Here is a 26,483-nt window from a genome sequence, read left to right on the forward strand (position 1 = left end):
TATTGTGCTGTAGAAGAACTGGTCACATGGGCTATTGCCTCAGGGCTCAACGAATCACAAGACTGTACGGGCAGGCCGGGAGCTCAGCCACGATTGGTTCAAGATAAAAGCGCCAGGAGACACAGAAGCACCCCCTCCCTGGGAGCACTTCACATTTTCAGCCCCAGCTCAGTTATGCTCCCAGTCTGGGGGCGAGGCCTCTATGGGATCGAGATCCTTTGCTGCATTTCTCAGGTCATACTTGCCTCTTGCAAGATCTCATTGGCCAAGAAGCAGCTGTCTCCTTCCTCCACCTGTGGATTGCACATTGACGTCACGTGGCCAAGGTCACCTTAAAAGGCAAAATCAGGAGTGAGCGCAGTCACGGACGTTCAAAGATCACAGTTGCAGGATGTAAACTTAACGCTAACAGGTTCTTTTCTCCCCTCCCCCGCTCCTACACTTGCTTAAAACTGGTTCTATTTAACTTTTTCAGTTCTGACAAAAGGTCATCGACCCGAAACCTTAACTCTGTTTCTCTCTCCACAGATGCTGCCCGACCAGTTTCTATTTCCAGCATCCACCAGTATTTTGCTTGTGAAATTAAATGAAGTTGTGCAGCCACAGTATTAGATGGTCAATAGTTTAGAATGCTAAGGTGCGCCATTAAAGGAAGGGAGGGAGCAGGTGGGAATAACGGAAAACTGAAACCAGATTGGAAACCAACAGGATTGACTCTTGGTTTAGCCAGAGCTGACACTTGGCCACATAGCCCTTGTCCCACAGATGTGCTGCCTGGAGGCCTATTAAACTCACACCACAAGTTGCACCTACACTGTGCTTCTGCAGTCCCCAAACTTCAGCTCCCATTGTCCACACCCGAAAGGCAGTTACCAATTTTGTACAATATGTTGGGAGTGGTCAAGATCCCCTCCTCTTCAGCATCACTCTCCTCTTCCACACAGCCAATCACATCCGGCTTCACTCTTCGACAGATGAAGATGTTACCTAAGGAAAAGCACCACCATTACTGAAGGACGGACACCACTCACACTCACACTCACACTCACACTCACACTCACACTCACACTCACACTCACACTCACACTCACACTCACACTCACACTCACACTCACACTCACACTCACACTCACACTCACACTCACACTCACACTCGACACCTGGGGAGGCCCCTCCCACACAGTACCGAGTCAAGCTCTTCAAGCACTGACCTCAAGTGGGAAGAAGCCCAACATGCCGGAGCCAACTAACCCACAACTGGGAGGCCCAGATACTGCCCTGAGCATTCCTTGCCTTTTGCCCAATATCCGACAACTTCCCAGGCCAGAAACATCCCTTTGAAATGATGGCAACCTCGACAGGCATATGCAGTCCCATTGAGGAGTTAAGGGAACTGCAGAGCAGGGCCACTGTGTTTGAGGGGTCAGTATAGGTGTGCAGAGCAGTGGGCCACAGTACAGGTGGGTACCTTTCTCTATACATTGGATGGTGGCAAGCCCAGTTTAATAGGGAGAATAAAGACAAGCTGTGGAGCTACTAGAAATGTACAAAATTTCATAGGCACTTTGATCAGTCTCATTAATTGTAAAATAGTTTGTTTACATCTGAAGCATAGTCATCATCAAGTAGTCAAATCGACATCAAGCACCCAAGTGATACAGTCCCCACCTTGCATGCAGCCCCAATACTCACTTGGCTTGACATCCATGTGAACCAGGCTGGAGCTGTGAATATACTTCAGACCCATCGATACCTGCAGCAGGACCTCCTTCAGCTCCACCTCCGCCAGCAATATTCCTTCTTGCACGTTCTCCATCAGTGCATCGGCCAGACTGCCCCCTGAAACCACACCAGATACAAGTGCGTCCTTGAAGTGAGGAAGGTGAAATCAAAAGGGACACGAAAAGGTGCAGCCCGGGGTCCAGATAACGTACAACCATTTTACTGCTCCTTCTAATGAGGCACAGAAATAGCTGATCAGAAGTGGCCAGCTGCCCTGCCCCATGGGGAGGGGGGGGGAAACCAGCCCCTTTACACCCTGAGGGAGGGGACAGACCCCCTCCTTCAACTGGCACTCAACGCTATAATCAGCAATTCAGGTTTAATAAGTGGGGTGAGGCAGAACCACAGGGTGTGCACACGTGAAGGGAGGCGGGGTGCAGTAAGGAGAGAGAGAGAGAGAGAGAGAGAGAGAGAGAGAGAGAGAGAGAGACTTAGCCTTGTGGTCCCTAGGCAACAGCGAGAGTCCCTCCTTCCCTCGCACTTTGGATGCAATAGCCCTGGAGTGGGGAACGAGCCCATATAGCTTCCAACAGTTAGAAAATGAACAATACAGGAGGACAAGAGTCACGCCCCCAGTAACTGGGCGAGAGTTAAGTCAGTCCGCTGCTGGAGGCACTTAATCAGCTGGCAGTGTATCCCTAACTGGGAGGTGTTTATTGAGAGTCAATGGTTATGAACTAGTGTTTTTAGAAGGTATATATTCTGCCAAGTTCCCACATTACAACAGTGACTACACTTCAAAAGTACTTCATTGGCTGTAAAGCACTTTGAGACGTCCCGTGGTCATGAAGGGCGCTATATAAATCCAAGTCTTTCTTTTTGCTAAAGAACAGTATGGAGTAAATCTGCTAACTGATGACAGGAATGGAGGGTGGGAATTTAGTGCAGGGGTAATGATGCACAAGTAAATACATAAATTAATGAGTAATTAATTAGATCAAAGGGGATAACATGAAAATTAATGATACCACCAACATTAAAGGAATCTGAATTGCATTAAATAGAAATCTGGTATACATTAATAAATAGGAGCCATGGGAATACCAAAATAAAGTTAACAAAAAAGACAAGACTAATAAGATAGAAATTAACCTGAAATCAAGATAAATCCAACTACTAAATTTAATTGCATGTAGAATTAAATTACTATCAAATAATAAATACTAGAAATGGTAGCACGGGCAATGTGTCAGGACTGTAATATGTGGGAGTTTGTGGACAGCCTGTCTGAGATTGCCACATCTGCAGGAAATGTCACCACTCGAGACAATCCAGCTTAGAGTCAATGATCTGGAGTGTGAGTAAGAGGCACTACAACACACAAGGGGCAGGAATTTCTAGATAGGTTTCTCCAGAGTCCAGTTACACCTCAGGAGAGCACAGGTCCAGGAAGGGGAGTGCGAGATTGTCAGGGAGCCTGGTAAGGGGAAACCAATGGGAGGTAGAGGAGGTATCCCAGGGTCACTGGTTCTATTCAACATGTACAATATACTCACTACCTGGGAGGATAAGGAGAAAGACTGCAGGGAAGGGCAGGCTCAATGCTGACCTTGGCCCCATGGAGCAGAGGGCTGTCCAAAGGGCCGAATAGAAATATAGAAGTTATAGGAGATTCAACAACAACGGCGAGATAGCATCCTCTGCAGCCACGAGAGTCCTAAAGGGTGCGCTGCTTACCTGGTGCCAGGGTAAGGGACATCTCGGAGGCTGGATAAGGAGGAGATGATCTAGTTGTGGTGCATGTGGCAACCAATGATATAGGGAGGAGGTCCTGCTGGGGGAATATCTGAACAATTAATTTTTAGGACCTCCAGGGTGGTAATCTCAAGAATATTACCCAAGCCACAGGTTAACTGGCATAAGGATAGACAGACCAGGAACATGAACAGTGGTGTGGGAATGAGGGGCTCCATTTCACAGGTCACTGGCACAGGAAGGCACTGTATTGTTGGGAACATAATCTTAAAATTAGATTTAGGCCACTCAGGGATGATGTCAGGAAACATCTTCATACAAAGGGCAGTGGAAATCTGGAACTCTCCAAAAAGCTGTTGAGGCCGGGGGTCAATTGAAGATTTCAAAATGGAGATTGTAGATTTGTTCAGCAAGGGTATTAAGAATTACAGAACCAAGGTGGGTAGATGGTGTTAAGATACCAATCAGGCACGATCTAATTGAATGATGGAACAGGCTCAAGGGGCTGAATGGCCTGTTCCTATGCTCCAAAATCTGAGCCTGTGAATTCTGAGAGGTTTGCCAACAGAAGCCGATGATCCAGAAATACTAGGGGACCAAAGGTCTAGCGAGAAGGAGGAACTGAGGGAACTCTTAGGTCAGGAACTTGATGGGATTGAAGGCCGATAAATTCCCAGGGCCTGATAATCTGCATCCCAGAGTACTTAAGGAAGTGGCCCTAGAAATAGTGGATGCATTGGTGATCATTTTCCAACAGTCTATTGACTCTGGATCAGTTCCTGTGGATTGGAGGGTAACTAATGTAACACCACTTTTTTTAAAAAAAGGAGAGAAAACAGGGAATTATAGACCAGTTAGCCTGACATCAGTAGTGGGGAAAATGTTGGAAGAAAATATTAAATATGTAATAGCAGCACATTTGGAAAAATGACAGGATCAGTCCAAGTCAGCATGGATTTATGAAAGGGAAATCATGCTTGACAAATCTGGATTTTTTTTTGAGGATGTAACTAGCAGAGTGGACAAGGGAGAACCAGTGGATGTGGTGTATTTGGACTTTCAAAAGGATTTGGACAAGGTCCCACACAAGAGGTTAGTATGCAAAATTAAAGCACATGGTCTTGGGGTAATGTATTGACGTGCATAGAGAACTGGTTGGCAGACAGGAAGCAAAGAGTAGGAATAAACGGGTCCTTTTCAGAATGGCAGGCAGTGACTAGTGGGGTGCCACAGGCTCAGTGCTAGGATTCCAGCTATTTACAATATACATTAATGATTTAGATGAAGGAATTGAATGCAATATCTCCAACTTTGCAGATGACACTAAGCTGGGTGGCAGTCTGAGCTGTGAGGAGGATGCTATGAGACTGCAGGGTGACTTGGACAAGTTAGGTGAATGGGCAAATGCATGTCAGATGCAGTATAATGTAGATAAATGAGGTAATCCACATTGGTGGCAAAAACAGGAAGGCAGATTATCTGAATGGTGACAGATTAGGAAAAGGGGAGGTGCAACAAGACCTGGGTGTCATGGTACATCAGTCATTGAAAGTTGGCATGCAGGCGGTGAAGGAGGCAAATTGGCCTTCATAACGAGAGGATTTGAGTACAGGGGCAGGGACAACTTACTGCAGTTGTACAAGGCCTTGGTGAGACCACACCTTGAATATTGTGTACAGTTTTGGTCTCCTAATCAGAGGAAGGACATTCTTGCTATTGAGGGAGTGCAGCAAAGGTTCACCAGACTGATCGACTAGGTTTATATTCAATGGAATTTAGAAGGATGGGAGGGATCTCAAACAAAATTCTGGCAGGATTGGACAGGTTAGATGCAGGAAGAATGTTCCCAATGTTGGGGGAAGTCCAGAACCAGGGGTCACAGTCTAAAAGATAAGGGGTAAACCATTTAGGACTGAGATGATGGGAAACTTCTTCACTCAGAATTGTGAACCTGTGGAATTCTCTACCACAGAAAGTTGTTGAGGCCAGTTCATTAGATATAGTCAAAAGGGAGTTAGATGTGGCCCTTATGGCTAAAGGGATCAAGGGGTATGGAGAGAAAGCAGGAATGAGGTACTGAAGTTGCATGAACAGCCATGATCATATTGAATGGTGGTGCAGGCTCAAAGGGTCGAATGGCCTACTCCTGCACCTATTTTCTATATTTATGATCCCTACTGTATTTTATTGTCTCTTGAACACTTCGTTCAACTTTAACTATGAGATCTCAGCCAGCCATGGAGCTTATGATGTTCCTTCACAGACCCTCAATACAGCTCCCTATACCTCCTAGCTAGAGGGTGCTATAAATTATATCAAGATGTCCTAGGTAGAGAGCACTATACATTATATTGTTGCACCTTTCCTTTCATAAACAAAAATGAATTCAAAAGTTAGCTTCAATATAAACAGGTAGAAAATTTAATACATGTATTAAACAACTACAAGTTTAACAAAATTCTTGCCTTATTAATTCTTTATCCAAGTGTCCAGTGTCCATAATTTCTTATTTCTGTACAGTGCTCCAGGTATTTTGGTGATGTGCGGATTCTGTTGCTTTGCCTCAAACGGGTTGTTTCAGTGGTGTTCTATGCACCTATCGCTTTAGTCCCTTTATCAGTGCCCGGAGGGGAAATATCCCTGTTTTCACGTGTTGTGGTTGAAGTGCTGTTTTGCATGTTAGTTGGCTGTGTAGTCAGCAGATTGTGTGGGTGTCACCGAGATAGAGCTTCAAATGAATATCTCAACACAGATGTTTCCTATTTCTGCAATACTCTCAGCCATCTTCTGTAATGACCTGATATGATCGAATGCGACTTGTTTTTGAACCCGAGCTTTTTTTCCCCCACTCTCACGGTTTCTCTTTTCTGAAGTGCAAGACGTGCTGTAGCACCTCTGTTGTAGTAGTGTGCTTGTTTGACATGGTTCTTTTCTTTGTCGACGATGACCGTGTATGATTCTTGGTTTGAGTAGTTCATTTGCGATTGGGATGTTTGTCTTTGTGCGGCGATCAACTTTACCAAGCATCTTTATATAGTCATGACTTCAAAATCAGAACTATAACTCTCTTCATAAACAGTGCATGAACTTTTGGCTTACCTTTATATTTAGGGTTATGTGTAGACTTCAGCCTCGATCCACTGTCTGCACTTTTGAGAAAAGTGATTTAGTTTGTGCAGGTCTTCCCATTTGGTATCTAGTTTTTGACAGCTCATGTCTTTTGCCACAATATCTGCAATTGTTAGTGAACCCGGTCTGTGAATTCTTCCTTGTGGGCCAGGGTTTCTGTCTGATAGCTTTGACATCTTCAGTCTGTTTTAGCGAGCTTCATGGATTTCATTTGGGCAACTGTGGCCTCTGTAGCTTTACAGACCACATTTATCGAGCGTTAGGCTTGATTCTTGCAACAGCCCCTTACACAGAGTGTTATCAGATATTCCACAGACCTCGGTCTCTGATGAAATCATCCCTCAAATTGCCAAAAATCACATGACAATGCTAGCTCTCACTTTCACGCGATCTGTCAAATCGCTCGTCCCCTTGTACACAGTTGTTAAACTGGTACCATTCACAGATGCTGGTTTTACCTTTAGTGCTATTCTTAGAGCTTGAAAATAATCTCAATTTCCTGCTAGTCTTCCTCTGATTTGTAGAGAAGATTATTGTGGATATCTCTGGCATCACTGCCAATGGCAGTGATATACGTTGCAAATTTAACTATTGGGTTTTTCCACAATGTAATAATTTCATAGCTGTCCCACAGCTGTTTGAATTTTTTCCCATTTTCAAATCACCAGTCACCTGCAATGGAGGTGGGAGAGGAATGTGCGTGGGAGTTGGCACTGTGGTGGTCATGATAGCTCGCTAGATTAGGACTGCGTTTTTGTCACATACATGCATACAGTTCAAATACCCAGAGGATTAGAACAAGTCTCAAGTAAAATATCGTGGCCATGTAATTGTAGAAATAAGTTTTCCAATTGTGGCTCTACAATAACTCATGCCACTAAGTTTACTTTACTAACGCCTCTAGATTATTTTACAAGCTTATGACTATCGCCCTTCACGGATCCACGCACGTGTAGGAAGCACGCTCTGCACTGCTTAATGTCGATTTCGATCGGAACGAAAAAGTCTTAGTTCCAATATTTCGGTTGCAGATGCATTCTACGAAAGATCAGAAGTCACTGCTTCTGACACTGTGTATTTTATAGTCTCTTGAACACTTCATTCAACTTAACTATTTATTTGGGAGATCTCAGCCATGTAGAGCTTAAGATGGCATTCCTTCACAGACCCTCCCTCTCAATACAGCTCCCTATACCTCCTAGCTAGAGGGCACTATACATTATCTCATTACACTTACCATTACAGTACTCATTCTGGATCAACATGTGGTCATCCTCTGCCCAGGCCGAATAGTACCGCACCACGTGGGGATGATGTCCCAGCACCGCATGTGCATACACCTCGCGGAGCGCAGTCTGCCTATAGAATAAACAGCAGTAATGACAGATCCTCAGCCCAGGTGTGCTGCAGTCAGTACCTCCATTACAGAGCCCCGCCAGTGTAATCTCCATCTATAATCCCAAGCAAACAGGCCCACCCCAGCTTGCCACAATATATTTCGTTTTAAAATGATAAACTCACTATAATGCAATCAGCAGAACAGAGTAGTGGTAGGGTCAGGAAATAAAACGAGGAATATTTGTAGAACACCTTTCACAAACTCATGACATTCCAAATTACCTTTGGAGTGTAGTCACTGTTGTAATGTAGGAAACGCGGCAGCCAATTTGTGCACAGCAAGCTCCCACAAACACCAATGTGATAATGATCAGATAATCCATGTGGTGTTGGTTGTAGGATAAATATTGGCCAGGATATTAGAACGCCCCTGCTCTTCAATTAGTGCCATGGGATCTTTAATGTCCACCCAAGGAAGCAGACAGGTTCGGGCTTCAGATCCATCAAAAAAGACAGCTCCTTCAACTTTGTGGCACTCCCTCAGCACTGCACCGGAGGGTCAGCCTGGATTAATGTCCTCCAGTCTCGAGTGGGCCTTGGACCGATGACCCCGACACAGAACCACAGCCTGCCAGGAGCAAGGACTCCATGGGAGTCCACTGACCAGCAGGACATGGAAGTGGGCACCCCAGTGTGCTGTAGTTGCTTCAGGTGGACATTGGCAACTAGACGAGTTTCAGGATTAATATTGACTTTTGCTCAGAATTAAGTGATTTGGAAGGGCCAAGACGCTGGAGTACTTGACACTCACTCATCAAGTGAACCGGAGAGGGGTCTTTTCAGCTGTTTGATGGCATACAGGCAGCCATCCAGTCGCTTGACACATTTAAACACAGCACCAAACTCCCCGCAGCCAATCTTCTCCAACTCGTAAAACTCCGTGGCGTAGCGGGAGCACATGTTCTCACGGAAGTTGAATCTCTGGAGGGGACACAGGTGTGAAGCTCATTTACTGAGACACTAGGTTTGTAACAACAAAAACAAACATTCATTCTCAGGATGTGGGCATCACTAGCAAGGCCAGCATTTATTGCCCATCCCTAATTGCCCTCGAGAAGGTGGTGGTGAGCTGTCTTCTTGAACTGCTGCAGTCCGTGTGGTGAAGGGACTCCCACAGTGCTGTTAGGGAGGGAGTTCCAGGATTTTGATCCAGCAACAATGAAGGAACGGCGATACATTTCCAAGTCAAGATGGCGATAAGTGACTCAACTGGTTTGTTAAAACCCTTTAAGGAAACCCACCATCCATACTCAGTCTGGTACAGGAAGTACATCTGAGAGGGCGCTGAGCACAGAGTCTTGTCGCCGAGAGCATGCAGAAACCAAGCACAGGAAGTGGAAAGAGCGTGCAGCAAACCAGTCCCACCCACCCCTTCCCTCAATGGCTATCTGAGAAAGTCTGTGGTTTTCATATTGGACTGTTCAGCCACTGAAGAATTCACTTCAGCAGTGGAAGCAAGTCTTCCTTGATTCCGAGGGACTGCTTATGATGATGGTATAAACAAGACTCCAGTCCCACCAATGTGCTCAACTCAAACTACCTTCTGAAGTGGGCTAGCAAACGCAGTCGGGAGGCGGGAGTTCGTGAGGCGAGTGGCCTATAAAGGCCCAACAGTTTGAGTGTCGGCAGTCGGGAGATGGGAGGCAGGAGTTTGTGAGGAGAACGGACTATAAAGGCCCAGCTTGTGCAGCTGCAGGGGTGAGAGAAGGCAAAAAAGTAGAAAGAAATCGAAAGGTGACATCACAGCCAAGGGGTAAGTGATTGGTGAGTAGCTTTTCTTTTCTTTATCAGCAAGTAATATTGTTGCCAAATTAAGTTTATCTCGGGGTTAAGTCATGGCAGGAGAGCTCGGACACGTGTTATGCTCCTCCTGTACTATGTGGGAAGTCTGGGACACTTCCAGTGTCCCTGATGATGACGTGTGCGGGAAGTTTATCCGCCTGCAGCTCCTGACGGACTGCATTGCGGCGCTGGAGCTGCGGGTGGATGAACTCTGGAGCATCCACGATTCTGAGAATGATGAGAATAGTACTTTGAGCGAGTTGGCCTTACTGCAGGTAAAGTGTACACAGCCAGATAGGGAATGGGTGACCAACAGGAAGAGCAGTGCAAGGAAGGTACTGCAGGGGTCCCCTGTGGTCATCCCCATGCAAAACAGATACACCGCTTTGGGTACTGTTGAGGAGGGATGACTCATCAGGGGAGAGCAGCAGCCAAGTTCATGGCACCATGGGTGGCTCTGCTGCACAGGAGGGCAGGAAAAAGAGTGGGAGAGCTATAGTGAGAGGATTCAATTGCAAGGGGGAATAGATAGGTGTTTCTGCGGCCGCAACAGAGACTCCAGGATGGTATGTTGCCTCCCTGGTGCAAGGGTCAAGGATGTCTGAGCGGGTGCAGGATATTCTGAAAAAGGGAGGGTGAACAGCCAGTTGTCGTGGTGCACATAGATACCAATGACATAGGTAAAAAATGGGATGAGGTCCTACGAGATGAATTTAGGGAGCTAGGAGCTAAATTGAAAAGTAGGACCTCAAAAGTAGCAATCTCAGGATTGTTACCAGTGCCTTGTGCTAGTCAGAGTAGGAATCGCAGGATAGCTCAGATGAATATGTGGCTTGAGGAGTGGTGCAGAAGGGAGGGATTCAAATTCCTGGGACATTGGAACTGGTTCTGGGGGAGGTGGGACCAGTACAAACCAGATGGTCTGCACCTGGGCAGGACCAGAACCAATGTCCTAGGGGGAGTATTTTTTAATGCTGTTGTGGAGGAGTTAAACAAACATGGCAGGGGGATAGGAACCTATGCAGGGAGACAGAGGGAAATAAAATGGAGGCAGAAGCAAAAGATAGAAAGGAGAATAGTAAAAGTGGAGGGCAGAGAAAACCAAGGCAAAAAACAAAAAAGGCCACATTACACCAAAATTCTAAAAAGACAAGCCTGAAGGTTCTGTGCCTCAATGCAAGGAGTATTCGGAATAAGATGGACGAATTAACTGTGCAGACAGCAATTAACGGAAATTGGCATTACGGAGACATGGCTCCAGGGTGACCAAGGCTGGGAACTCTACATCCAGGGGTATTCAATATTCAGGAAGGATAGACAGAAAGGAAAAGGAGGCAGGTGGCGTTGTGTTAATTTTCTCTTTAACCAGCAATAGAAGGAAGGACATTAGCTTGGATAATGTGGAATCGGTATGGCTGGAGCTGCGGAATACCAAAGGGCAGAAAACACTAGTGGGAGTTGTGTACAGACCACAAAACAGTAGTAGTGAGGTTGGGGACAGCATAAAACAAGAAATAAGGGATGTGTGCAATAAAAGGTACAGCAGTTATCATGGGCGACTTTAATCTACATATAGATTGGGCGAACCAAACTGGTAGCAATACAGTGGAGGAGGATTTCTGGAGTGTATTAAGGATGGTTTTCTAGACCAATATGTCGAGGAACCAACTAGAGAGCAGGCCATCCTAGATTGGGTGATGTGTAATAAGAAGGGACTAATTAGCAATCTTGTTGTGCTAGGCTCCTTGGGGAAGTGTGACCAAAATATGGTAGAATTCCTTATCAAGATGGAGTGAGTTAATTTGGAAACTAGGGTCCTGAACTTAAGGAAAGGTAACTTCAATGGTATGAGGCATGAATTGGCTAGAATAGACTGGCAAAGGATACTTAAAGGGTTGACGGTGGATAAGCAATGGCAAACATTTAAAGATCACATGGATGAACTTCAGCAATTGTACATCCCTGTCTGGAGTAAAATTAAAACGGGGAAGGTGGCTCAACCATGGCTAACAAGAGAAATTAAGATAGTGTTAAAACCAAGGAAGAGGCATATAAATTGGCTAGAAAAAGCAACAAACCTGAGGACTGGGAGAAATTTAGAATTCAACAGAGGAGGACTAAGGGTTTAAGTAAGAGGGCGGGGAATAGAGTACAAGAGGAAGCTTGCAGGGAACATAAAAACTGACTGCAAAAGCTTCTATAAATATTTGGAGAAAAAGATTAATGAAGACAAGCGTAGGTCTCTTGCAGTCAGATTCAGATGAATTTATAATGGGGAACAAAGAAATGGCAGACCAATTGAACAAATACTTCGGTTCTGTCTTCATGAAGGAAGACACAAATAACCTTCCTAATTTACTAGGGGACCGAGGGTCTAGTGAGAAGGAGGAACGGAAGGATATCCTTATTAGGCAGGAAATTGTGTTGGGGAAATTGATGGGATTGAAGGCTGATAAATCCCCGGGGCCTGATAGTCTGCATCCCAGAGTACTTAAGGAAGTGGCCCTAGAAATAGTGGATGCATTGGTGATCATTTTCCAACAGTCTATTGACTCTGGATCAGTTCCTATGGACTGGAGGGTAGCTATTGTAACACCACTTTTTAAAAAGGAGGGAGAGACAAAACCGGTTAGCCTGACATCAGTAGAGGGGAAAATGTTGGAATCAATCATTAAGGATGAAATAGCAGCACATTTGGAAAGCAGTGACAGGATCGGTCCAAGTCAGCATGGATTTATGAAAGGGAAATCATGCTTGACGAATCTTCTGGAATTTTTTGAGGATGTAACAGTAGAGTGGACAAGGGAGAACCAGTGGATGTGGTGTATTTGGACTTTCAAAAGGCTTTTGACAAGGTCCCACACAAGAGATTGGTGTGCAAAATTAAAGCGCATGGTATTGGGGGTAATGTACTGACATGGATAGAGAACTGGTTGGCAGACAGGAAGCAGAGAGTCAGGATAGACGTGTCCTTTTCAGAATGGCAGGCAGTGACTAGTGGGGTGCCGCAGGGCTCAGTGCTGGAACCCCAGCTCTTTACAATATACATTAATGATTTAGATGAAGGAAGAGAGTGTAATATCTCAAAGTTTGCAGATGACACTAAACTGGATGGCGGTGTGAGCTGTGATGAGGACGCTAAGAGGCTGGAGGGTGAATTGGACAGGTTAGGTGAGTGGACAAATGCATGGCAGATGCAGTATAATGTGGATAAATGTGCAGTTATCCATTCTGGGGGCAAAAACACAAAGGCAGAATATTATCTGAATGGCAGCAGATTAGGAAAAGGGGAGATGCAACGAGACCTGGGTGTCATGGTTCATCAGTCATTGAAAGTTGGCATGCAGGTACAGCAAGCGGTGAAGGCAAATGGTATGTTGGCCTTCATAGCTAGGGGATTTGAGTATAGGAGCAGGGAGGTCTTACTGCAGTTGTACAGGGCCTTGGTGAGGCCTCACCTGGAATAGTGTGTTCAGTTTTGGCCTCCTAATCTGAGGAAGGACATTGTTGCTATTGAGGGAGTGCAGCAAAGGTTCACCAGACTGATTCCAGGGATGGCTGGACTGTCATATGACAAGAGACTGGATCAACTGGGCCTTTATTCACTGGAGTTTAGAAGGATGAGTGGGGGTCTCAAAAACATAAGATTCTGACAGGACTGGACAGGTTAGATGCAGGAAGAATGTTCCCAATGTTGGGGAAGTCCAGAACCAGGGGACAGAGTCTTAGGATAAGAGGTAGGCCATTTAGGACTGAGATGAGGAGAAACTTCTTCACTCAGAGTTGTTAACCTGTGGAATTCCCTGCCACAGAGAATTGTTGATGCCAGTTCATTGGATATATTCAAGAGGGAGTTAGATATGGCCCTTACGGTTAAGGGGATCAAGGGGTATGGAGAGAAAGCAGGAAAGGGATACTGAGGGAATGATCAGCCATGATCTTATTGAATGGTGGTGCAGGCTCCAAGGGCCGAATGGCCTACTCCTGCACCTATTTTCTATGTTTCTATTAAACGGCTGGGAACTAATGGGCAGGTCTGCCTTGGGGAGCAGGGGAGCCCCACAGATGGCAACTAGTTACGTTGTACTGTTATACCCCCTCACCTCTTGGACCAGCAGCTCACCATCACCCACCCAGCCCTGTCCTGCCCCACCCCCAAGACATTTCTGTTCTTATGTCCTTCTATTAACCGTCGCTGAAGTAATTGAAGTGCCCCGGGTTCGATTTCCTCACCTTCGCCTGTAGCAGTGATTCCTCAATGCTATCGCGCGGTCTCATTTCAACATCTCTCCTAAAAAGCAATGTCGGAAAAAAATGAACTCAGATCCTCGGCAACAGAACGTCATGAAATGCTGGTACAGTCAAGTTCATCTCCCCAAACTGCATTTTCTACTGATGGTCATCAGGGACAGTTGGAAGACAACAGCAATCAATAGGAAGCCCCCCCAAAGTCCAGCGTGTCTTTTCCCTAAGTGGAGGAAGTGCATCCGGGAGGGCACTGAGCACCTCGCGTCCCATCACCGAGAGCATGCAGAAACAGCGTGCAGCAAACCTGTCCCCCCACACCCCTTCCCTCAACGACTGTCAGTCCAACCTGTGACAGTCTGTAATTCCAATATTGGACTGTTCAGTCACCTTAGAGTGGAAGCAAATCTTCCTCGATTTTGAGGGACTGCCTATAATGATTATTGCTCCCCATTCAGCACAGGACACAAACTCTGTTTTAGTCACAGACAAGTGAGCCAGGTATGATCTGGGGGGGCGGGGGGCACAGGGAAGAGAAGGGAAAGGAGAGAAATCAAGTTGATCAACAGTGCAATTATTGCCAGAGTTTTACGCCTTTTGACCAATACCATAAATTGGAGCATTAAATGATAATGCTGAGCAGAGATGCTACATTAAGCCATGCCCAGGCTGCAATCAGAGTTAATCAGGACCAGGCAAGTCCAGCAACCCAACCAAAGTTATTGAAACGGTCCCAATCACATCAGAGTTTGGTTTTGCACATGTATAATCTACACAGCAGAATTAGAGATTGATTCCTTCTCAACCTCTAGTTAACGAAGAAATCCCGTTTTCGATATTGCACTTAACTCCACCTTCTGTTAGTTGGGTTTGCGTCCAGTAACTGATCAGGAACTAGACAATATCAGATATTAAACCATAGACAGAGATCCCACTAGAGATTTATTCCCACACCAGCAGCACTGGGATTTTCCAGCCAAGAGGTTAGGTCAGGAACAATCACTCTGATAACTTCAGTCATCAGCACACAGGAACAATAGGAATATAGGAACAGGAAGAGGCCATTCAGACCCTTGAGACTGTTCTGCCATTCAAATCAGATAATGGCTGATCTGTATCCTAACTATCCCTTAATACCCTTGATTAGCCAAAATCTATCATTCAGATTTAAAATTATTAATTGAGTGAGTTTCTACTGCTTTGAGAGAGTGTGTTCTCTCCACATATCTACCATCCTTTGCATATAGAAAAGTGTTTACAAACTTCTCCCGAATGGCCTGGCTCAGATTTTAAGATTACGTCCCTTGCCCTAGACTCGCCCAACAGTCTCTATCTACCCGATAAAGGATATCACGGAGCGGGGACAGGGCATCCCGAGAGAGGGAGGGGAACTGCCAGAAGTCATGGTCCACGTTGGAACCAGTAACGTGAGTAGAAAGTGTGGAGGTCCTTCAGGAAGTTTCAGCAGCTAGGAAAGAAATTTTAAAAACCACAGTACCTCAAAAAAGGTAGTAATCTTCAGATTACTTCCAGCATCAGATTACAGAAACAGGAAGATGGTGCAGATGGCTGGAGAAGTGGTGCAGGAGGGGGGGGGGGGGTTTCAGATGCTTGAGACATTGAGAGCAGCTCTGGGGTTAGGGGTGCCTATGGAAGATGGACAGTTTGCACCTGAACAAAGGCGGGACTGATAATCTCACCGAGACGTTAATTAGTATTGCTGGAAGGGTTTAAACTAATTTGGCAAGAGGAGAGGGGGAGAAACAGAAATCAGCAGAAAGGAGATCAGAGGACAGATATATAAACAGCAGGAACATTAGAAATATTCCAAAAATTGCAAGGACCAGATTGAGGAAAACAAGTGACAAAGGAGGTATGAAATTGTAAGTCAGTCAATGCCTATAGTGTAACTAATAGAGTTAGCGAGCTGCAGGCACAAATTGCTACATGGAATGATGTCGTTGCATTAACAGACAGGACTCAAACAAGGCCAGGAATGGGTTGGTAATATTCCTGGTTACCAAGAATTAAGGAATGATGGAAGGTAAAAAAGAGGGCGTGGCAGTATTGATTAGGGATGATGTTACAGTTCTAAATACAAGGATATATCCCAAGGGTTTGAGGACAGAATTGAATGGCTCGAGCTAAGGAACAGAGGGGGAGCAGTAACATGGGTGTGCAAGAGCACCAAACAGTGAGGAGGGGACAGAGGAGCAAATTTGTCAGCAAATTTCAACAATGTGCAAAAAAATAGAGAGTAATAATATTAGGAGGCTTTAATGATCCCAAGTGATAAGGGTAGGGAAGAGAGGAATTTCTGAGGTGTACACAAGAATGTTCTCGATCAATATGTCCCCAGTCAAAGGGCGGAAGCAGAGTTGGATCTGTTTCTGGGAAATGAGGTAGGGCAAGTGGAAGGCGTTACAGTAGATCATTATCCAGCTAACCGTGACTGCAACATCAGTTAGAGAAATTATAGAAAGAACAGAAAAGATTGGACAGTAAAAATGCTGAACTGGGAAGAGCGAATTTCACCTAGCATAAGTAGATTGCAGGGTAAAGCAGTAATGATATTCACAGAAGAGATAGTTCGGGTACAAACTCTTCATGTTACTTTGCCGGGAAAAGGTAGAGCATCCTAAATTAATGAGCCCTGGATGACAAACAAAATAAATAAGTTAAAATAAAACAGAAAGGTGGCTTAGGACAAATGTCAGGAGAAAATTAGTTAATAACCAGGGAGATTGTGTAAAGTACAGAAAGCAATTAATACAGGAGGCAAAGAGAGGTTAGGAGAAAAGATTAGCAAGCAAACATTGAATTGAACCCTAAAACATTTAATAAACAAAGTGTAGGATTAGCTCAGGAACAGGCTGGACCTATTAAGGGCCCAAAGGGAGATCTCCGTCTAGAGGCAGAGGACAGGGCTACAGTATGCAAAGGAAGCAGATGGTGTGAAGGTTACACTAAGAGGGAGGAAAGTTATATCAGGATAGTAAGAGAAAGTACATATGAAATGATTAGCATTACTGAATGTTGGATAGAAGGCATCGTGGTGTCAGCGGTGGCTCAGTGGGCACACTCACTTCAGTCAGAAGATTAAGAGTTCAAGTCCCACTCCAGGAACTGGAGCACATTTATTAAAAAAAATATCTAGGTTGACACTGCAGTGTTGAGGAAGTGCTGCACTGTGAGGTGCCGTCTTTTAGATGACTTGTTAAACAGGTGAGCGTAAAAGATCCCGCAACACTATTTCAAAGAAGAGCAGGGGAGCTATCCTCGGTGTCCTGGCCAATATTTATCCCTCAATCAACATTAAAAAAAAATTATCTGGCCATTATCACATTGCTGTTTGTGAGAGATTGCTGTGCGCAAATTGGCTGCCGCATTTCCCATATTACAACAGTGACTACACTCCAAAAGTAGCTGTAAAGTGCTTGGAGACACCCGGTGGTCACGAAAGGCACTATATAAATTTAAGTCTTTCTTTCTATGTTGCTGAAAAAAGCAAAGGTAGAAAAAAGCAGAGGCACTGGTCACAATCTTTAATCCTCATTGGATCCAGGTGTAGTGCGGGAGGACTGGAGAGTTGCTAATGTTAGACCTCTATTCAACAAACGGAAGATAAACCACGAACCTACAGGCTGCTCAGTCTAACATCAGTGGTAAGGAAGTTATCTCAGGGACAAAATAAACTCATTTGGAAAGGCATGGGTTAATCAAGGAGAGCCAGCATGGATTTGTTAAAGTTAAATCGTGCCTGACTAACTCGATTGAATTCTTTGATGAGGTAACAGAAGGTTGATTAAGGTAGTGCAGTAGATGTTGTGTATGGACTTTCAGAAGGCATTTGACAAAGTGCCACACAGCAGGCTTATTAAGAAGTTGGAATCCCATGGAATTAAGACGAAAGTGGTGGTATGGATACAAAATTGTCTCAATGACAGGAAGCACAGGCTGGTGGTGGACGGATGTTTATCAGACTGGGAGGTGTTTTGCAGTGCTGTTGCCCAAGGGTCAGTTTTGGGCCCATTACTCTCAGCAATTTTTATAAACGATCGAGACTCAGGTGTAGGGAGCAGCATTATAAAGTTTGCAGATTATATGAAACTTGGCAAAGTAGTCGACCATGATGAGGATAGTTAAAGGCTTCCGGATGACACAGACAGGACAGTGAAATGGATAGAAGCTCGGCAGATGGAGTTCAACGCAGAGAAATGTGAAGTGATGCATTTTGGGAGGGCCAATATGGACAGACAGTTTACTATAAATGGCACAAATTTAAAATATAGATGAGCAGACACCCTGATGTTCATATACACAAATCCATATAAGGGGATATACAACTCTCTATTGTGTTACCCAAGTCATTAATAAATATAATGACTAGTTGAAGCCCCAGCACAGATCTTTGTGGGCCACCTCTAGTCACTGCCTTCCAATGTGAGTACCTACCCATTATCCTTACTCTGCCTTCTACCCCCTAACCAGGTCATTCATTTGCCTTGAATTCCATGAGCTTTAATTTTAGCTAACAAAAGGAGGAAGAGCTGAACAGTTTTTCTTCCTTCCCTCAAAAAAAAGTACTTGAAACTACAGGTCTTTTCAGGAAGTTGTACAGATGCAACATATTGGGTAGCCTGTGCGTTTAGCATCACCACACTTGGCTCAAGGCTGTTGGGCTAAATGAGGTACCATGCCAGGATCAGTCCACACACAGAGGGGTGCTCTGACTGCTGCTACTGCCATTCTAAATCAGCTGCTGGAAGAGGGGCTCCAGTTAACTTTGCTCATTCACAAGCTCCGTTCCAATGAAGGCAACCTTTCGACCACCTCCTGTCCACACACCAAGCTGCAACAACCTTTACCTGCCTCTTTCTTCAATCCTTTTCTTTCTCTTTCCGGTTTTCTCTGTCTTTACACTGCGTGGGAGGCCCAGCTCATGGTACAGAGTTGGGGTGAAGGGGTTTACGTTCACCGATGGAACCCGCAGGTGCTCAGAACCGGTAGATAGTCCCAATGGTCGACGAATCCTTGAGACAGGACCCTTGGTGGCAGTCGAGAGCTGGCCAGCCTTGGAGAAGAGGCTCTAGAAATAAAACAAGACAGTAACTCCTCTAGATTCAAGAGCAGCAATGGTAGGAGATTCATCGACTCAACTGTTGTTGGTCAGTAAGGATAGTGTACAATAGGAGTTCCTAGTGCACTGAAATAGGGCTTTAAACACCTAGGGCAAGGGGGAAAACTGAAGAAAGGGGTCATATTCTGTAACCTCATGAAGTAACATTACCCACTTACCCAGGCACTGTGCAAATGCAACCACTAACATTACCCACTTTTGCAAAAAACAGAAAATCTCAAACGAACCAAAATGAAGTTGAAACCCAGAAATGCAGCAACTGTAGGAGTTTGCTCCCTCAACCCTTGCAGACCCCATTGCACGCCGATACTATTGGGGCACGGCTCCTTCCTCTCTGCTGGACCATTACCAGTAACAAGATAACCAGGAGAAAAAGAATCATTTTAAGTCTGCTTTATTTTAAATAATTAAAATCCAGTACGAGAGTTGCAAATATGAGCCTGTTTTAGTCAAAAGGCATCTTTTAAAAGTGCCCCACATATCTAAATGGCTAGTATCATCCTAGGCTCAACCATCTTCAGCTGCTTCACCAATGACCAAAAGGTCAGAAGTGGGGATGTTTGCTGATGACTGCAGTGTTCAGTTTCGCAACTCCTCAGATAAGAGAGCAGTCCATGTCCCAAAGCAGACGCTCTACTCGGAACTCCTTCATGGTAAACGAGCCAAAGGTGAGCAGAGGAAACGTTACAAGGACACCGCAAAGTCTCCCTGATAAAGTGCAACATCCCCACTGACACCTGGAAGTCCCTGACAATAGACCGCCCCAAGTGAAGGAAGTGCATCCGGGAGGGTGTTGAGCTCCTCGAGTCTCGTCGCCGAGAGCATGCAGAAATCAAGTGCAGGCAGCGGAAGGAGCGTGCGGCAAACCAGGCTCCCTGCCCACCCTTTCCCTCAACGACTATCTGTCTGACCTGTGACAGAGACTCTGGTTCTCGCATTGGACTGTACAGTCACCTAAGAACTCATGCTAAGAGTGGAAGCAAGTCTTCCTCGATTCCAAGGGACTGCCTATGATGATGACAGCAAGACCTGGACATTTAGGCTTGGGCTAAGTGGCAAGGATCATTTGTGCCACACAAGTGCCAACAAGCGAGTCTAACCACCACCCCTTGACATTCAATGGCATTGCTATTGCCGAGACCCATCAATACCCTGGGGGTCACCATTGACCAGAAACTTAACTGGACCAGCCACATAAATACTGTGGTAACAAGAGCAGGTCAGAGGCTGGGTATTCTGCAACGAGTGTCTCACCTCCTGACTCCCCAAAGCCTTTCCACCATCTACAAGGTACAAGTCAGGAGTGTGATGGAATACTCTCCACTTGCCTGGATGAGTGCAGCTCCAACAACACACAAGAAGCTCAACACCATCCAGGACAAAGCAGCCCGCTTGATTGGCTCCCCATCCACCACCTTCAACATTCACTCCCTCCACCACCGGCGCACCGTGGCTGCAGTGTGTACCATCTACAAGATCACTGCAGCAACTCACCAAGGCTTCTTCAGCAGCACCTCCCAAAACCACGACCTCCACCACCTAGAAGGACAAGGGCAGCAGGCGCATGGGAACACCATCACCTCCACGTTCCCCTCCAAGTCACACGCCATCCTGACTTGGAAATACATCGTCACTGGGTCAAAACCCTGGAACTCCCTCCCTAACAGCACTGTGGGAGCAACTTCACCACACGGACTGCAGTGGTTCAAGATGGTAGCTCACCACCTCCTTCTCAAGGACAATTAGGGATGGGCAATAAATGCCAGCCTTACCAGCAATGCCCACATCCCATGAACTAATAAAATATTCACACAGCAAGATCCCATAAACAGCAATGAGAAAATGGCGAGATAATCTATTTAGTAATGTTGGTTGAGGGGTAATTATTGGCCAGGGGAGACCACTTTGCTCTTCAAGTAGTGGCCATGGGATCCTTTACATCCAGAGATGGAGGGGGAGAAAACCTTGACCAGTTACATATTGGACTCAATATAGGAGCCAGCTATTTCCACAGGGAGCCCCCAATCTCCCACCATAACTTAGATTGACAGTAACTGGAGAAACTGCACAGTGGCCAAGGTTCCCCCCACTCCTGATGTTAAAGATCAGGAACCCCTGTGGAAATTCTAAACCAATATTTCCTACAAGTGGACCTCCTATGGCACTGCCGCAGAACGTCAGGTTAATGAAGATTTCCCTCAGTGCTGCTGGTGCAGGGATGGGTAACTGGACATTTGGAGTGTAGTCACTGTTGAAATGTAGGAAAGACGGCAGCCAATTTGCACATAGCAAGGTCCCCCAAACAGCAACGTGATAGTGACCAAATCATGTGTTTTAGTGATGTTGGTTGAGGGATAAATACTGACCAGGACAGAGGAGAACTCTCCTGCTCTGCTTCGAATAGCGTCATGGGATCTTTAGTGTCCACCCGAGGGGACAGAGGGGATCAGGTTAACGTCTAATCCGAGACAGCGCAGATCCAGATTTCCTGATCCTCATTCCCAGTTTTTCAATTTCTTGCACTCTTTTCTCAAATAACTCAGCCTGTCGCTTCTGCTTTTTGCTCCCCCAGCACCGCACTGGGGTGTCAGCCTGTATTTTGTGCTCAAGTCCCTGGAGTGGGACTCCAACCCACAACCTTCTGACTCGAGGAAGGGGAGGGCAGTGCAAGTGTTACCTATGGAGCCACGGTGACACCTCACGATCTGAGCTGGAGAGTGAACAACGTATAGCTCTAATTATGTTTCCTGTCCTGGATTCTACCACCAGAGGGAAAAAAAGTTTCTATATCTATCCAGTTGAATACTAACACCTCGATCAAATCACTCCTTAATCTTCTATATGCAAGATAATACTACACAAGTTTATGGCACCTCAATTGAACCCTTTAACCCAAGTATAAAAAGTCCATCAGAAAATATCTACAGGCACACGAGTAGAAAACTTAAGACAAGAACAGATAGCAGCCCAACTTGGGCTATCGTCTACATCAGGACATCACATCACATCTGAAGTCTTAAGATTTCACTGAGCAATGCACCATCAGTCATTCTGAAGTAGAATTCACTCTGGGATTGCACTATATACCTTGAGTTTCTAGTTAACCCTTCATCTAGGTCACAAACTAGATTCTGCACATTACATTAGTCAGTTCTTAGATTGAAGAATATTCTATTACCCGGCATATTCTCAACATGATTTGTCGAGGACAGGAGAAGCCATCTGGCTCATCAATGTTCATCCAACTAGAAAAGTCTGCGGAAAACCCCACCTCCAATCACAGCGATTCCGAAAACAATTCCAATATCCTGCCTGGATGTCCACCTCAATCCTAAATGTACTTTGCCAGTCTGAACCAATGCCCTGTGCCTGGTTATAGTTTTGTTCTTATTGTTCCCAATGAACCCATTCAAACCAGCATTTTTACAGCATTTACAAGCAATCATCTCTAAGCCACTGGACAAAGTGGATCCCAACCAGAAGGATTTGCAGGTGGTGGGGTGGGGGGGGGGGGGTGGGGGGGACAGAAGTGAAAAGCAGTCAAAGTAGTAAATTAAAGTTGGTTTTGAAAGTTGGGCTGGGAAGAAACAAGATGGAGTGGGGTGGTGGGGGGCAGGGGCAACATTAGAGGTGAAAGAAAACAGTGTTGATGGATGAGGTATGACAGGGACAATGTTGGTCAGGATCAAGCAGTAGGCTTAAGAAGGGGTGCTGGGGCTGGTGGCAGAGTTTGGGAGAGGGTGGTATCAGTTTTGATGACATTTGCTACAGGAGGTTGTTCTGGCACATCCTCACCTTACTGTTCGAGGCAGCTTTGAATCACAACACAATTACAGACAAAGGAAGGCCATTCAGCCCATCTGAGGGGCTCAGCACAGCATCCAACTATTTAAATGGTTCTGAGACTATCTTTGTTGTGTTACATTGATCCATCGTATGTGCAGTGTATGGGTTCCGACATTAGTCGCAGGCTGGCCTTGCGCCTACACCCCATTAGCCAACTGGGATATATTCTTACCACACAAGATGGCTGCATTACATCATGTGACTTGACATAACTTAGTTATACACCAGTAGTTGCATTACCACAGTAGTCCACTAAATAGGGCTCTATATTACACCTACCCTTCCATTTGGTTATTTTCTAGATCTACCTTTCCACATCATTTACTGTCTCTGCCACCTTCAGGAAGTCCTTCCTCAGTCACCCAAGGCTGAAAATCCAGGTTTCTCCAGTCTATCAGAACCAATTTCATGGCTGCTCTCTGCACTGCCCCAACACATGGAGGTCTGCCTTGTGTCTGTGATCACAACCAGCCCTGGTGCTGGAGCAGTCAGTCTGAAGCTCAGTACAGTCTGATCACAACTCCCTCCAACCTGCTCTGTTGGTTTTAGTGGAGATTTGTTTATCAAGAGACAGAGAAATGAAAGTCCTGTCTTTAAATAAATCTATTTACATTGTTTCTGAACTCAAAGTTCACTTGCAGGTTCAGGAGGCTCTCAAAACACACCCATACTTCCCACCCTCCAGCCCAGCTAGAGTCAACCAGGGCCAGGTTACAGGAAACTTTGGGGCTCGAGTCCTTTAAGAACATAACATAAGGAGCAGGAGTAGGCCATACGGCCCCTCGAGCCTGCTTCGCCATTTAATACGATCATGGCTGATACGATCATGGACTCAGCTCCACTTCCCTGCCCGCTCCCCATAAGCCCTTATCCTCTTATCGTTTAAGAAACTGTCTATTTCTATCTTAAATTTATTCCATGTCCCAGCTTCCACAGCTCTCTGAGGCAGTGAATTCCACAGATTTATAACCCCCTGAAGAAATTCCTCCTCATCTCAGTTTTAAATTCTAACAATGCCCTCTATCTAGTTCTAGTCTCCCCTCTGCATTCTTGCAAGAAAAGTGGTACAAATGGATTAAAAGTTCACTTTAGTCCAGATTTGCAGCAGGTCAGTGTAAAGTTTAGAGGTGACCAGGCAGGAGCCCAAAGCCCCTGGGTCGGCGGCTTACAGAAATACTGACAGAGTTCGAGGCTATGCATCAGGTGGCGTTAGTTATTAGGAAAACAGACGCACCTTGGGAGTGTAAGGGGTGTCACAAAGCCGCAGCTTCCTCCAGTTCAAGCAGTGGATGGGGGTCCCCGGACACTCGCTTCTCCCAGCCAGGCGTGTCCGGGGCAGTGCCCTCTCCCGGGAGGGCGTGCCCAGACCTCCGCCCACCGGGAAGCGGCTGAACGGGGAGACGCACCGTCTCCGGGGCGCCGAGGGGACGGCGGCTTCTTCCTGCACTCGTAGGTCACAGAACTTCTCCTCCTCTCCCTCCTCCTCACTGGAAAACTGCAGCTTCTGGCTGATGGCACTGAGGGTTAAACGGCTCATGCTCACACCAGCCGGGCCCCGGGGCTCCCAATGTTGGGTGATGTGGAGCAGGGTGCGGGCTGCCCACAGGTCTCTCCTGCCCCTACAAGGTGCACCCTCGCTGATACCCCTTCACTTGTGCACAAGACAAGCCTCGACTCCTGTCCCTCTCGGGCTTTCCACCCCCCAAACTCCCTTTCCTTCCCTCTTCTCTTCTCAGGAATGTCACCATCCCCACCCATTGCCCCTCCTTTATAACCAACCCCTGATTGCGTCATTAAGGCGGGGAGCTTCGAACCTGTCAGTTTCAGGAAGCCTGATTTGTGTTAATTTAACACACTCCTGGCGCGGGAAACACCGAGTTATCTCATAATAGTCCAGTCCCAGTCACTGCACTCAGTGCTAGCTCACTATCTCATCAAACAGCAAAGCACCGCCTTCTGCCAAACAGTTGGCCAATTAAAGAGAAAGTTTCAGCCCCAAGATTACATCACTGGATGCTGGTGATGTGATAACTCTGTCAGCGACTATATTTTACATTGAAACACACCCAATGTTAGTTTTGTTGTGTACCAGATAGTTTGGAACTTTATGCTCTCTCTGTATTCTCACATCGCTGGGTACCTTTTTAAGCCTGCCATTATTCGCAGTGCAAGTTTTCAACTTTATTCCAAGTGCATTTGTGCAGCCTCGATAACTGCACTTGGCCATTGGGATTGTACAACAGGCTGGCGCTTTCCTTCCTGGTCCCTACCCAGTGACTCGGGCTGGGAAACACACAACGTGTGTACACTGAACAACATAACATAAGAACATAAGCATTAGGAACAGGAGTAGGCCATCTAGCCCCTCGAGCCTGCTCCGCCATTCAATAAGATCATGGCTGATCTGGCCGGGGTCTCAGCTCCACTTACCCGCCCGCTCCCCGTAACCCTTAATTCCCTTATTGGTTAAAAATCTATCTATCTGTGACTTGAATACATTCAATGAGCTAGCCTCAACTGCTTCCTTGGGCAGAGAATTCCACAGATTCACAACCCTCTGGGAGAAGAAATTCCTTCTCAACTCGGTTTTAAATTGGCTCCCCCGTATTTTGAGGCTGTGCCCCCTAGTTCTAGTCTCCCCGACAGTGGAAACAACCTCTCTGCCTCTATCTTGTCTATCCCTGAACCATGCACAATTCTTATAGGGCTTGACAGGGTAAACATGGAAACATAGACCATAGAAAATAGGTGCAGGTGTAGGCCATTCGGCCCTTCGAGCCTGCACCACCATCCATTATGATCATGGCTGATCATGCAACTTCAGAACCCCATTCCTGCTTTCTCGCCATACCCCTTGATCCCTTTAGCCATAAGGGCCACATCTAACCCCTTTTGAATATATCTAATGAACTGGCCTCAATAACTTTCTGTGGTAGAGAATTCCACAGGTTCACAATTCTCTGAGTAAATGCAAGGAGGATGTTTCCCTCTGGCTGGGAAGTCGAGGACCAGGGATCACAGTCTCAGAATAAGGGGTCGGCCATTTAGGACTGAGATGAGGAGAAACCTCTTCACTCAGAGGATGGTGAGCCTCAGTATTTGGTATATTCAAGGCAGAGATCGATAGATTTTTGGATATTAAGGGAATCAAGGGATATGGGGATAGTGCAGGAAAGTGGGGTTGAGGTTGAAGATCAGCCATGATGTCATTGAATGGCGGAGCAGGCTCGAGGGGCCGAATGGCCGACTCCTGCTCCTAATTCTTATGTTCTTATTACCGGACAGGAATCCAGCTGGACTGTGATGGCCCCACATCTCAACTAGTTCAATACCTCCATTAGACCAGTGGTTCTCAAATCTTTCTTGGTTGAAGGATCCCTTTTCAAATGGATTAGTAATCATAGACTCCCTTCCCAAATTAAACGATAATACTATAAACTCCTTGCACAACAATTGTACATCCCTG

The 26,483-nt window shown here is 45.9% G+C and overlaps 1 protein-coding gene across 1 annotated transcript in view; it reads right to left on the reverse strand.

Annotated features, from left to right (window-relative positions):
* The window catches only part of LOC139281545 (wee1-like protein kinase 2), a 35,193-nt gene extending 10,460 nt beyond the window's left edge, over nt 1-24,733 (reverse strand). Inside the window, exons 1-8 of the mRNA XM_070901710.1 lie at nt 24,252-24,733; nt 18,900-19,120; nt 14,020-14,077; nt 8,756-8,925; nt 7,844-7,965; nt 1,693-1,839; nt 874-987; nt 246-331 (exon numbers count right to left, since the gene is read on the reverse strand). Of these exons, the coding sequence (XP_070757811.1) occupies nt 246-331; nt 874-987; nt 1,693-1,839; nt 7,844-7,965; nt 8,756-8,925; nt 14,020-14,077; nt 18,900-19,120; nt 24,252-24,554 (1,221 nt within the window). The 5' untranslated portion in view covers nt 24,555-24,733. The remainder of the gene's footprint in view (nt 1-245; nt 332-873; nt 988-1,692; nt 1,840-7,843; nt 7,966-8,755; nt 8,926-14,019; nt 14,078-18,899; nt 19,121-24,251) is intronic.
* Between the last annotated feature and the right edge of the window lie 1,750 nt (nt 24,734-26,483).

Source organism: Pristiophorus japonicus, chromosome 15 (assembly GCF_044704955.1).
Source record: "Pristiophorus japonicus isolate sPriJap1 chromosome 15, sPriJap1.hap1, whole genome shotgun sequence".
In the NCBI taxonomy this organism is placed as follows: domain Eukaryota; kingdom Metazoa; phylum Chordata; class Chondrichthyes; family Pristiophoridae; genus Pristiophorus; species Pristiophorus japonicus.